The sequence below is a fragment of the Priapulus caudatus genome, unplaced genomic scaffold (assembly GCF_000485595.1).
Source record: "Priapulus caudatus unplaced genomic scaffold, Priapulus_caudatus-5.0.1 Scaffold685, whole genome shotgun sequence".
Classification (NCBI taxonomy): Eukaryota; Metazoa; Priapulida; class Priapulimorpha; order Priapulimorphida; family Priapulidae; genus Priapulus; species Priapulus caudatus.
Window position 1 is genome coordinate 116,595 of NW_014577746.1, and position 13,580 is coordinate 130,174.

A 13,580-nucleotide genomic window follows, 5' to 3' on the forward strand; every position below is an offset into this window, starting at 1 on the left:
CGATATATACACAGCCGTACTGAGTGACCGATGCGTGCCGTAGTCACGACAAAATTATACTATACAGACAGATGCACACACATACATATATACATGCATACACGCGCGCACACACGCACGAACGGACACATACGTACACACGCACACTCGAAAACACACGCACATGTCCGCGCAAACACGCACATATATACACACACACACACACACACACACACACACACACACACACACACACACACACACACACACACACACACACACACACACAAACCGTGGCACGCTCTCTTCCCATTTCGCCAGTTTCTCACTTCGCCATTTTCCCATTTCGCCAGTTTTTTCCATTTCGCCATTTTCCCATTTTGCCATTTTCCCACTTCGCCAGTTTCCCATTTAGCCAATATTTTATGTTGCTTTCACCCCCTGCACGAAATTGATCCTTCCATTCTTAAAAAAGAGTAATTTCTAGGCCGTTAGGGTTAGGGTTAGGGTTAGGGTTAGAGTATAGGTGCCTGTACATGATCCATATGTTTTGATAAGTACGATTTCGCCCTCTTGTTCTTCAAATATAGAGTTGACTCCATATCTAAAGATTTGTTATAATTTATTCATTACAGAGGCCTACTTTTAACCCACCTCGAACAAGGGGGTGGTCGGGGAGATAGGACGAAAAGGCGGAATGGGGAAAAGGCGCACGCACGCACACACACACACACACATGTGCCAGCTATAGACGTCTCGTGCATGTGGCGCAGCGACTTTTAAACCTAATATAGTGGCACTCCAACGAGAATTAAACTCATTGGCTCTGAATACATTCTCAACACTTTACTAATTAAGTTGACAGACCCTTTTCTAGCGCCTAAATCAAGCTTAAACTTAGACTGGCCACCGTCCGCGTGTCGTAAGCGACGGCGAGCCAGTCACGCTATGGAAAAAAAAAAATCCTAAAGTCAGCCTCGGTTCAAGCACAAACATGTTGACTTTCACAAAAATTTATTAATTTAAAAAAACAAACCCGTAGAGGGCCGCAGTTTGCTCACCCCAGAATATCCTATGCTGAGGCGTATATGCCAGTCATTATAGTTACGATAGAGCGTCTGGCAGGTATGTGCCTTTATACCAGGTCACGCTGTAAATCGATGCTGACAGAGAGGGCTGCGCGCAAATCCCTCGCCAACCTGTCTATTACGGCCACGCACACAGGCATTTGGAACGTTTTAATAATACAATGATTGTATATAAACACGAAATGTATTAATTACTACCAAAGTAGTCGTTTACTACCAAGTCGTTTACTACCAATTCGTTTGCTACCAAAGTAGTTTCTCTACTCTTCTTCGCCTATTATTTTAGTCATAAATTCTTTCTGTGAATGTTCGTACGGTGTACTTTTGTATTGCAGAGGAGCATTCGAACGGCATTTACAGAAGGTTATTTCTAATAATAGGCGAAAGAGAGTAGCGACTTTAGTAGTAAATACGTATCGTGTTTATTTACCATCATGTTATTATTAAAGCGTTCCAAGTACGTGTGGCGCTACCATAGATATCATATAACAACTAGATAGGCCTGACGTCATCACCAGATGGGATTTTCTGGCGCCATATTGGAAAGATGATTGTCGAACTTGGAATCTGCCCAATCTCGAGATTGTATGGAAGACTATGGAAGCCCTGAAACGACATCCGACTTTTTGAGTTTTCGAGTTTTCGAGTTTCTGAGTTTCCGAGTTTCTGAGTTTCTGAAGTTTTCGAGCCTTTCCTTCTGGCGGCATACACAGATGACTAATCATCAGAAGCTAAACATCAGAGGCGTTATTATCAAGCCGAAATCGGTAAATGGTTTCCTAAATCACGTGACAGCGGTTTGGTGAAAGCGCTGTTTGTTACATAAAACAACAGCAAGATGTTATCCACGCATTTGTTAGGATCTTAGCTGATCTTTGTACGTTTTTATAACACATTAACTTAACTTATTCATTCTATATAATCATTTATTAGAAAACTCCTTAATAACTTACGTTTGACTATCCGGCCCATATTGAATGTTGAAATCGTCTGAAATCGCTCGCTGGGCGAATTTCGACGGTTTCGCCAAGGCACTTTCGCAAACCGTCTAGATAAAAACGAGAAACGACGCAAAAGCGCTTTCCAAACCCGTCTAGATAAATGGACAGATTTGCGAAACCGTAAAGGCGCTTTCGCCTTAGAGTAAAAACGCCTCAGGTTTTAGCGTAATAAATAAACTTGCAAACGCCACTTGCCAGATGGCGCTACACGCAGTGGTGGAACATCGTCAGCACTCTCCATACGTAGTTCTGGTACAGGGTACGCAAGGAGCAGTGTAGGGAGGGGGAGGGGAAGGCGGGGAGGAAGAGGAAGTTTAGAGTAGTACTAGTAGGGAAGTAGGGAGAAGCTAGTGAAGTATAGGAAGGGGAGAAGGGAGAAGCTGGTAAAGAAGAAGGAGGGAGAAGCTGTAGAGAATGAGGAAGGGGAGACGGAGAAAGCTGGTGGAGGAGGAAGGGGAGAAAGGGCAGGTGGTGGAGGAGGAAGGGGAGAAGCTTTTGGAGAAAGGAGGAAGGGGAGAAGCTGGTGGAGAAGGAGGAGGGGGAGAAGGCTAGCTGGAGAAGGAGGAAGGGGAGATGGGAGAAGCTGGTGGAGAAATGAGAAGCTGGTGGAGGAGGAAGGGGAGAGCTGGTGGAGAAGGAGGAAGGGGAGAAGAAAGAGCTGGTGGAGAAGGCAGGAAAGGGAGAAGGAGGGGGAGAAGGGAGCTGGTGGAGAAGGAGGGAGAGAAGGAAGCTGGTGAAGAGGAGGGGAGAAGGGAGAAGCTGGCGGAGAAGGGGAGGGGGAGGAAGCTGGTGGAGAATGAAGAATGGGAGAAGGGAAAGCGGGTGGGAGGAGGGGGAGGAGCTGGTGGAGAAGGAGGAGGGGGAGAAGCTGGTGGCGAAGGAAGAAGGAGAGAAGGAGGGGGAGAAGCTGGTGGAGAAGGAGGAAGGAGAGAAGGAGAAGGTGGATGAGGAGGGGGAGAGCTGGTGGATAAGAAGGAGGGGGAGAAGCTGGTGGAGAATGAGGAAGGGGAGAAGCTGGTGGAGAAGGAGGAAGGGGAGAAGGGAGAAGCTGGCGGAGAAAGGAGAAGCTGGTGGAGGAGGAAGGGGAAAAGGGAGAATGTGGTGGAGGAGGGGGAGAAGCTGGTGGAGAAGAAGGAGGGGGAGAATGGAGGTTCTCCAGCTTCTCCCTTCACCACCAGCTTCTCCCCCTCTTCCTTCTCCACCAGCTTCTCCCCGCCTCCTTTTCCACCACCTTCTCCCCCTCCTCCTTCTTCACCAGCTTCTCCTTCTCCCCTCTCCTCCACCACTCCCTCTCGTCCTCCTCTTTCCATCAGCCCCCTTCTCCCTCCTTCTCCCCTTCCTCCTTCATTATCAGCTTCTCCCCCTCCTCCTTCTCCACCAGCGTCTCCCCCTCCTCCACCACATTCTCCCTTTTCCCCTTCTTCCTTCTCCACTAGCTTCTCCCCTTCCTCCTTTTTCACCAGCTTCTCCCTTCTCCCCTTCCTCCTTCTCCACCAGCTTCTCTCCCTCTTCCTTCTCCACCAGCTTCTTTCCCCCCTCCTCCTCCACAAGCTCCCTTTTCCCCCTCCTCCTCCACCAGCTCCCTTCTCCCCCTCCTTCTCCACTTCCTCCTTCTCCACCAGCTTCTCTCCCGCCTCCTTCTCCACCAGCTTCTCCCCTCCTCCTCCACCACCTACTCCCTTCTCCCCTTCCTCCTCCACCAGCGTCTCCCTTCTCCCCTTCCTCATTCTCCACCAGCTTCTCCCTCTCCTCCTTCTCCACCAGCTTCTCCCTTCTCCCCCTCCTCCTCCACCAGCTCCCTTCTCCCCCTCCTTCTTCCCTTCCTCCTTCTCCACCAGCTTCTCCCTCTCCTCTTTTCTCCACCAGCTTCTCCCCTTCCTCCTCCACCACCTTCTCCTTCCTCCTCCCAGCTTCTCTCTTCTCCCTTCCTCATTCTCCACCAGCTTCTCCCCCTTCTCCTTCTCCACCAGCTTTTCCCTTCTTCCCTTCCTAATACTTCACTAGCTTCTCCCTACTCCACCTACTAGTACTACTCTAAACTTCCTCCTCCCTCCCCCTCTTTACACTGCTCCTTCGCTAACCTGTACCAAGAACTACGAGAGTGCTGACGAGTTGTTTACTGATACGCCCCGAACGCCGATAGACCGTAGCGCCATCTGGCGTGGCGTTTGCAAGTTATTTACGCGGACGCTAAACATGATGTTTAGCTTTGTGTTTAGTCTCTGGTGTATGCGCAGAAGAAACTCGGAAACTAAGAAACTCAGAAACTCGGAAACTCAGAAACTCGAAAACTCGGAAACTCAAAAAGTCGTTTCAGGGGCAAAGGACAGAAAGATGCGATATGATACGACTACTAGGCACTTTAATTTAATTTAAATTTTTTTTTAGGGTTAGGGTTAGGGTTTAGGTTAGGTTTAGGTTAGGTTAGGGATAGAGTTAGGGTTTTTTTTTTAAGTGCCTAGTAGTCATATCCTAAGTGCCTAGTAGTCATATCATATCGCATCTAACGGCCGGGTGCATTATCCTGAGTGTGGGAAGGGGGCGCTGCATGCAGTTTGATAATACATATGCATGATTATATTACATTGGTTCGTGTATGATTAATTATATATTAAGCTCATCCTAAGCGAACATTAAAAATTAAGCTAGCTTGTCACGATACATTATTCAAACAAATAAAAAACATATTTTAACAAATGCCTAACAAAATCTGCTAAGAAATTCTGATAGTCTCTACCGTTTACTCTTTACGCCGAGAGATGGCAGCCCTTGCACGAGAAATAGCGTGGAAAGTTCGTGAAGGAAAGTCCACAGTCAGTCAAATAGGGTTGCGAATTTTGACTTCAATCATCTTCCTTTGTTTGTCACTAAGTTAAGAAAACACTAAAACTTTCAGGTATTTATAGCCCTCAATGAAACTAAACATGCAGTATTATTAATCGTAATAGTGCCCCGACTCGCTGCTTTTTCAGTTTGTGGCTGGTGTGACCGGTCGGGGTCTTTCTGTCGCCGCAACGCCAACGACACCTTACACGGTGACGGTGTACTTATTTTCATTAGAAAGCGTTCCATATAGCCTTACCACACTGTAATGTTATTAATGATATGTTAATTAAATGAGATTAGTGGTATGAGTTATTCTAGGTAAAACCATGCAGTGCAGACACTGCAGAGACAGTGTTACTGAATAGTGAATAGTGTGGCCCAAGGAAGGATAGAGAACATGGGTCCCAATAAAACCAATGTGCCTAACCCTAACCCTAACCCTAATTCTAACCCTAACCCTAACCCTAACCTAACCTAACTAACCTAACAATAACCCTAACCATACCTAACTTATGATATTGATATAATATTATATTTATCCTTGAACCAATACTGTGGCAATAGCGATAGGGCCACAGGGGTAGCCCGACCAGGCTGTGCGACGGATTGTCTATACAGCCTGACACCCCTTCCATACAAAAAACCTATCACCTCTGCAGATCTAGATGAATAACTCTGTATTCTCAAATAAAACTATTCCATTACCACCTGTTGACTTGCTTGATTAAAATATGAACGTTAACTCACAGTTGTCCTGCTTCTAAACTAGAATGTATCTCTTAATTCACGGTATAATCTGCTAATTCTCACAGCATATCAACTCTTCCAAATCAGCTTTAACCGCCATGTTTAGCAAGGCACGGAAAACCCGAAAGGAATAGACTCGCTAGAAAAATACTACAGAAATATGTACGATGGCTCTCAAGGCAATTACACACCAAAGCAAGTGAAACGATGCTTCAGAATGTCTGGGCGGCCATTTGTAAAAAACCTTAGATGACATGTTCTCGATGTAGGGGTGGTTTACATGACGACCGCAGATGTTTAATTTCCTTTGTTCGATCCATTGCGGATTTTTAGTCACAGTGGAATGATAGCAAACATGGTGGCAAATTCATAAATTTGGTTGCATTCGTCTCAAAAAGTTGCTGTAACCCGTAAGTACCCAGCGCATCCGTAGCGCACTGATGGTTACAGAAGGTGACGTTTACTGATTCATTTGGTATATCACATGTGTGGTGTTCTTTGGCGATACTTGGAATATAAGGCACTACGTGTTTAGCTGCAGCCTGTGTTCGAAACGGTATTCTAACCCTAGCAATACCGTTTCTTGGAGCTATTACAGGGGTAGAAATTAACTTTGGCAAGTTTTGAACAAGGGAGGCCAACGGACTCCCTGCCCTCAAAAGGAGGGAGTCCGCAGCAAAATGAGGTAGTCCGCAGTCTGAAATTCAAAACTAAAGCAGAACAATAAAAACACATGTGCTTTATTTTGAAGATTCATGCGATGCACGTCTACCAAATTTTCTTTGGATATTTGCTGAAAAAATACGGTAATTCCGTGAGGCCGTGCTCTGGAATGAACTAGTTAGTATAGCAGAATTTTCAGGAAGTTGCACGGATTCCTGTATATGTCAAATCAGGGAGTCCGACAGTAAATCGGGGAGTATTTGACTCCGGACTCTTGTTAATTTCGCACCCTGGTGTTAGGCGGCCCAAACTAGGGCTTATAGGTAGGTAGGAATTGTGCCGACTAGACAATAGCAGTCACAAGCCCCAGGGCGAATGTCAGCAAAACGGAACCAGTCAAACTTTGTATCATTACTATACTAGGTATACTCAGAATTTCTAGATAAACCAGTTCTAAGCCTATGTAGCATAAATACCATCAACCAGCACATGTCAGTGATAACTGAATCGTCAAGATTCAAGATTGGTTAAGAGCTTAATTCATCTGAGTCAAATCTCCAAAATTCCTCGTTATGGATTTTATTCCGCAATTGTAAAGAAATATAAGCTCTATACACCTATATAAGTTAACTGCGTAAGGTGAAAGGTAGATACAATAATGTAACCTAACAAGAGTAGGGGTTGGGGCAATAATGTAACCCAACCCTACTCTTGTTGGGTTACATTATTGTATCTAGGTGAAAGGGAATGCTGATTGCTATATAAATGAACTGTTTACTGCAATGTCACGTGTAAGACAGCTTTGCATGTTTAGGTAGCTGATATTAGTTTTATTACTATTAGCTCTAAAGCAAGTGATTGATGTATAGTATCAGTGACAGCACCGAAATTTACAGAGCAATTTTTCTCATTTTAGGTCAAATTAATGATGGTTCTGCTGTACCTATACCTCCCTGAAAATTATTATACTGATACAAATGCTTTCAAAGAGTACATTTCTGAAGAAAAATCACTTCGAAGTGATACCAATTATTTTATATTTATAACAGTCATTTATTTTTGAGAAAATTGGAATTTTTACAGTTCAGTGTGCCTTTTTTTTAAATAAGTATTATTTCTGGGTCAAATTAATGAAGAGTGTTTCACTGTTGCTAGATATCTCAAATTTAATATAATAATGCGCAAGAATACATAGTATGTGAATAGGTGGAGTACATACATGTGAAATATATAAGTAATTGTATATGGACATCAAATTTTGGGGAGAAATGCGAAATTATCAAAAATCTAAAATTTATTAAATGATCGAAATAGTTTCAATACTCGTAGAGCTCTGCCAGAATTTGGCATACTCGTGCGCAACAACACACAGTATGTAAATATGAAGAGTAATTATATGTAAATTTTATTACTCTAATTATACACAGAAGTAAATTTGTGAAATAAATGTTAATTCTCACACTATGCAGTGCTCAATTTTAAGGTTTTTTTTGGGTTGTTCGGAGGACAACCAAGAGAGTAGCATATGGTTGTCCCTCAAGAGTTTTGGTTGTCCGGATATTATTTAAACATGTGCTGCATGCGCTCTGCTCACGTGATGCTCAGTGCTGTAAAGCAAAAGGCCTAATCATGTACATTTTGTACGTATTGCAGTGACAGCAGACATGGCCATTCGCATTGTTTCACTCATTATATGAAGAGAATAAAATATTAGTAATGTGGTAAATGATGCTGGGATCAATGACGTATAATAATAGTAATTAAAAGTTGCATGAAATTTATTTCATAACATTTACATTAAGTTAACTAACACTACAAACATTACTAACATTACTAACACTGTGTCAAGTCACAGATGAGTAAAAATACTAAAAATTAAAAATTAACAGGAAACATTAGGCGTGTTCACACACAAGAAAAACCGCGATGCTAATCGCGATGAAATATCGAGATAATTGTGTCGTTGTTCACACAGGCGAATAATCGCGCTAATCGCCGAGCGGGATAATTCTATTGATCGAACTGCGCATGCTCACTGCCGGAATGATGCTCACTGCGCATGCTCACTGCTCACTCGCTTGGAATGATGGGATAGAAAATACTGGGATTATTTGCGCGAGCGTTCACACACGCAAATAATCGCGCTAATTCCAAATAATCGCAGTCAAAAGTGCGATTTGGAGCGCGATGCTGATCGCGATTATTAGTGAGTATTATTGCGTTCACACTTGTAATAATCTCGGTATTTCGATCGCGATGCAAAAACCGGGATTTGCATCCCGCTTATTCGCGCCAGTGTGAACGCGCCTATTGTGTTGTTAAACACGTGATGTTATACTTTGTATCGAGCAAGCCAGATAATGCGTCTAGACATGTACGTTTGCAGCGTATTGTGCAACCCTGGCCATGTAAAATGAAAGTGCATTATGAATATAAAAATTTTATAGAGGTTGGACACCGGACAACCACAGAAGCAATTTGTAGTTGCCGGAGAGAAAATCCAGTCGTCACGGACGACCGGACGACTGTTAAAATTGAGCCCTGCTATTGAACCAATTATCCAATTTTTAATGAAAAACCTTTACCCGGGTTGGTTCTCATACATCTGTCTACCACATGAAGTGGATGATTTGTCATAAACATTATTTAGAAATAATGCATGCCAAATAAATAATTTGTTAAAACTTTCATGTTTTTTGACAGTCCTTGCAATGTTGTTACTAACATTGCCCTTGGAAGTTTGAATAACCGTATCTAAACGATAGAATAATGTTGAATTATTATCGTACTCGTCCTTATAGTATAACTGTATTGTCAAATGTTTTTGAACTGCTGCCCAAATTGAGAGCAGGCAGCAAACTGACCATTGTAGGCAGCAAAGCTGCTGCTTGCTGAGCTTGATTTAAAGCCATAGATAGATAGATAGACAGACACACAGCCAGACAGAGAGAACAGACAGACAGACAGATGCACGTGTTAATCTGTTATCTGATGTGGTTTGTTGCACACAGGATGGCTGAACCGTTGCCACCGACCAAGCTGAAGGAGCTGAAAGACTTCATCACAGCGGTTGGGCTACAGCCAGCGATACTTCATGCTCCTCAGCTTGCATTCTTCAAGGACTACCTTCTTAGGTGTGTGTGTGTACCTGTCCGTCTCAAAGTGGTATATGAGGTAGATGTTGGTTGTCACTTTTCTAGAAAAATAAAAGTGACAGTTTTTATTTAATTTGCACATATTATGGTTGCCTAATTTAGTGCTAGTGCGATTAGCTTACTGATCACAGTGGAAAGTATAGTTAGTTGTTTGATCGGTACTATACTCTTAAATGATTAATATTGTAATCTGACTGACCTGAAAAAAAATCAGTGAGTGGAAAAAGCCTGCTGTGACCAGTTAATTATTCATGTTTTATCATTTATACTTCATTTGTATGTGTAATGAGGAATTGTTTTACTATTTGCTAACCTGACACATCTATGAATTTCTGGGTCTATCTTGTTCGAAGAAGGGATCTTTTTTAGTTTGGTTGGTGGTCTGGGTCTCAATCCTACATCTTTTTAAAGGAATGCATTGCAACGCAGCGTTTGCCAAACTGAATACGCAGAAGTTAATGAGTCAACAGAGTGTGAATTATATGCTGCCATTGGCTATTTTAGAAGCTGCAACAATATTTTGTAACTTCCATTCTCTTTTTTTTCTTATCAGTATGGGAGCAACTATTCCAGCGCCACCTAGTGAGGTATGTATGTCACGATATCTTGAGTTTGTTGTGTATTCATTTACTCCAATATGAAAACATTGTGCTTTAATTCTAAGGGAAATTAAGTTCTACTAATGATAGAGTAATGATTCATTACTCATTGATATTCTACACTCATGGGCTGGCTCACTATGAGTTGGCTGAATTGTTTCGTTTATCGAGCACAAACAATCGTACAAGCAATATTCATAGTCATATATAAACTAAAAGTGCCCACAACACTATTAAGCGGCACTCTGCATTCTCTACCACGTTCCTTCATACTTTGCGGTACAGCCCTACAGTAGAACGAAAGGCTAGACTGGTAATGCCAGTGTTGAGGGTATTGTTAAATTGACTACGTCACAAATTTTCTATGCTGTATATTTGTACAAAAAATTGTTGCAATTTTTTTACAGGAAAAGTAAGGACTAACGGCACTAAATGAATCCTCATATTCTTACCTGATAAGATTGTTTTTCAACTAGTTAAAGAGCCAAAAAAATCTGGACGATTTGATATATTGATCACGACATTAAATGCTTGCTATGGGCTATGAATGAGTCACAAGTGTTTGCTAATTCACATCGAACGGAATAGCAAAATATGAAGTATAATGCAGCAATTTAACCATAATAAGTGAACAGAATCACTTGCATTTTGAGAAAAAGTTGGCATAATTTTTTTACGTTTACTATTTACGGTGACGTCAGGGTGAAAAACTGATAATTGGAGGCACTGGTCCAGCAGGACCAGTGCCTCTGAGGAAGTACTGGTCCTGGTCAGTAGGCACTGGTCCAGGATTTCTGTCATAGCAAAGGCAGTGACTCGGATGTGGGGACGTTTTTATAGGGGGGGGGGGATGGTGCAATTTGGTGATGTGCATTCTAAGGTATTCTTAAAAATTATATTTTTTACACGTTTCGATACACTGATGCGTAGTAAATCGGAACAAGTCCAAAGATCAATCTCAAAAATCAATCAAATCAATCAAAGATCAAAAATCAACGATCAAAACATCAAAGATCAGCAGAAACATCTGAAGACCGCCAATTATTCCTATAAATTATCATATTTTATTACAGGCGATCTTATTTATCTGATCTGATCCGATTTTATTACCAGTATTATGGAATTAGCAGAGGTTTAACAGCATGACCTAGAAAATCGAACACAACAAACATGGAGAGTTTGTGTACTTCGCATGAACTTTAGGCTTCGGAATTTGACTATTTTTAGTCTATATTTGATTAAATTTACCATTGATTTCATTAGAATAATGTAAAAGGTTAGTAGAGAATAACAAAATAATCAGCTAGGCCACAATTAAACGATTTTTTGTTTGCCCTCACCCGACCCAGGCTGAAAAGTGGTTGGCTTTTTTTTGAGGGGGGTCTTTTTACAAATTCAGCAATGGTGTCTACGTGCTTAGGTGTGCTTCTGTGGAGATACCTTTTATGTTTGCCTACACATTTATATAATGTACATTGTACAGTGATACAATATACATATAAAATACTTGTGTTTATCAGAGCTAAATTGAGCATGATTTTATTTCCAGATCACGCACGCACGCACGCACACATACACGTAATGTGGAAATAAAAGCATTACAAATAAAAGGAACTTGAATTAAGAAATAATAAATATCTTCTTAGCACATATTAGTCTTTGGAAAGGAAAATAAAGTTAATCTGTCAGAGTTAGATCCATAATTAAGTTATTTAATATCTAAATTATAATATAGCGATTTCCAGGATTCCAGGAAAGTTTTGCTGTCCAAGTTTTGGAATCCAGCGATTCCAGGAAAGTTTTGCTGTCGCGCTCTCATACCAGCGGTGCCCGGCCACCCCCTACATATGTAATAATGAACATGCACCCTGGCACGCAGCTGAAAGTGAAACAATCAATAATGCACTCGTCCCTCCCCCCTACTTCAATCAGTGCCGCCCAGCCAGCAGGCACGTACGCAGGCTGTGCATAGCTCTAGTACTATAGCCCGCGTACAGTTGCCGCAGGCCTGCCACATACGGAAACTTTAAAAAAAAAAATCGGAAAGGTCAATACAAATGTTTGTGTCGGCCCCTTTTTGGCGGGTCGGTCGGGTGAGGGCAAACAAACAAAATTTTATTATGGCCTCAGTTTGGTAAATTTTTTATTTCCTGTGGAGCGATTATGTAGTCGCCCCGCCGGACCAGCTGACACGAGCAAGCAGTCGCCCGGTCAATTTTCTAATCGCCACTGGCGACTGGGCGACCGCTAGTTTCTCACGCTGGACGTAATCACTTTAATAGTATCATGTATATTCAATGACTACAGGCACCTAAGAAGCCTGAAGAAAAGCCGCAGCCTGCACCCGAGCCCCAGCCAGAGTCCACACCGGAGCCGGACCCAGAGAGCGAGAGTGAGGAGAGTGAGTTAGGTGAGTAGCAATGTGTGACTTGTCTTTCGCGTCGACATCAGCATGATGAGCCATTGTGCATTCTGCCTCCATCACGTGTCGTTGGCCTGTCGTCGTGGCAATGAATTGTTCTCCTATTGGACAGTTGTTGCGCGAGGACGAGAGTGTGGCGGCTGCTGCCACCAATCGTACCCAAAAAGAAAACTACCTACCCAGCTTCCCTATGTACCTAAGTTTGTCCGTGTTCCCGCCAAGATTCTGTGTGACTCCCTGATTTGAAAAGTTTAGTTCTACCTCTCAAACGTATGCGATATGGTGGCGTTCTTGCAATCGAGCCATAGGCATAGGAAGAAAGAGAGTGAGTTTGCATAAAGATAAGTTTATCTCAGTTAGATCCATAATGAGTTATAATTACTTACAACGAGAAAGTTTCGTCCATCTCTCCGATAGACTTCCTCAGGTCTGAGCCTTCCTCAGGAGAGATGGACGAAAATTTCGTCGGTGTAAGTAATTATAACTTATTATGGATCTAACTGAGATAAACCTACTTTTACGTGAACTATTGCCCCAGTCACACATACACGACGCACGGCCCGCACACTGAAAATTAATCAAAAAATGGAAAATAGATCAGTGCGTCGTTGTGCGCCCAACTTTTGTCAGGATTTGGGAGAAGCTAGCGAGTTGACAACGAATGCACAGTGTGTTGCTAGCGCGCTGCGCGTATACAGGGCGCATACAGAGCGTATACAGGGCGCACATGTTAAAAAATCCAACGAATGCACAGCGTGTTGCTAGCGCGCTGCGCGTATACAGGGCGCATACAGAGCGTATACAGGGCGCACATGTTAAAAAATCCAACGAATGCACAGCGTGTTGCTAGCGCGCTGCGCGTATACAGGGCGCATACAGAGCGTATACAGGGCGCACATGTTAAAAAATCCAACGAATGCACAGCGTGTTGCTAGCGCGCTGCGCGTATACAGGGCGCATACAGAGCGTATACAGGGCGCACATGTTAAAAAATCCAACGAATGCACAGCGTGTTGCTAGCGCGCTGCGCGTATACAGGGCGCATACAGAGCGTATACAGGGCGCACATGTTAAAAAATCCAACGAATGCACAGCGTGTT

The 13,580-nt window shown here is 42.8% G+C and overlaps 1 protein-coding gene across 1 annotated transcript in view; it reads left to right on the forward strand.

The window, feature by feature from the left end:
- Positions 1 to 8,989: 8,989 nt before the first annotated feature.
- LOC106812774 (hsc70-interacting protein-like) overlaps positions 8,990 to 13,580 on the forward strand; it is a gene marked incomplete at its 3' end in the record, with an annotated part of 9,717 nt that continues 5,126 nt past the window's right edge. The window contains 4 exon segments of the mRNA XM_014816745.1: positions 8,990 to 8,995; positions 9,316 to 9,438; positions 10,013 to 10,046; positions 12,366 to 12,468. Of these exon segments, the coding sequence (XP_014672231.1) occupies positions 8,994 to 8,995; positions 9,316 to 9,438; positions 10,013 to 10,046; positions 12,366 to 12,468 (262 nt within the window).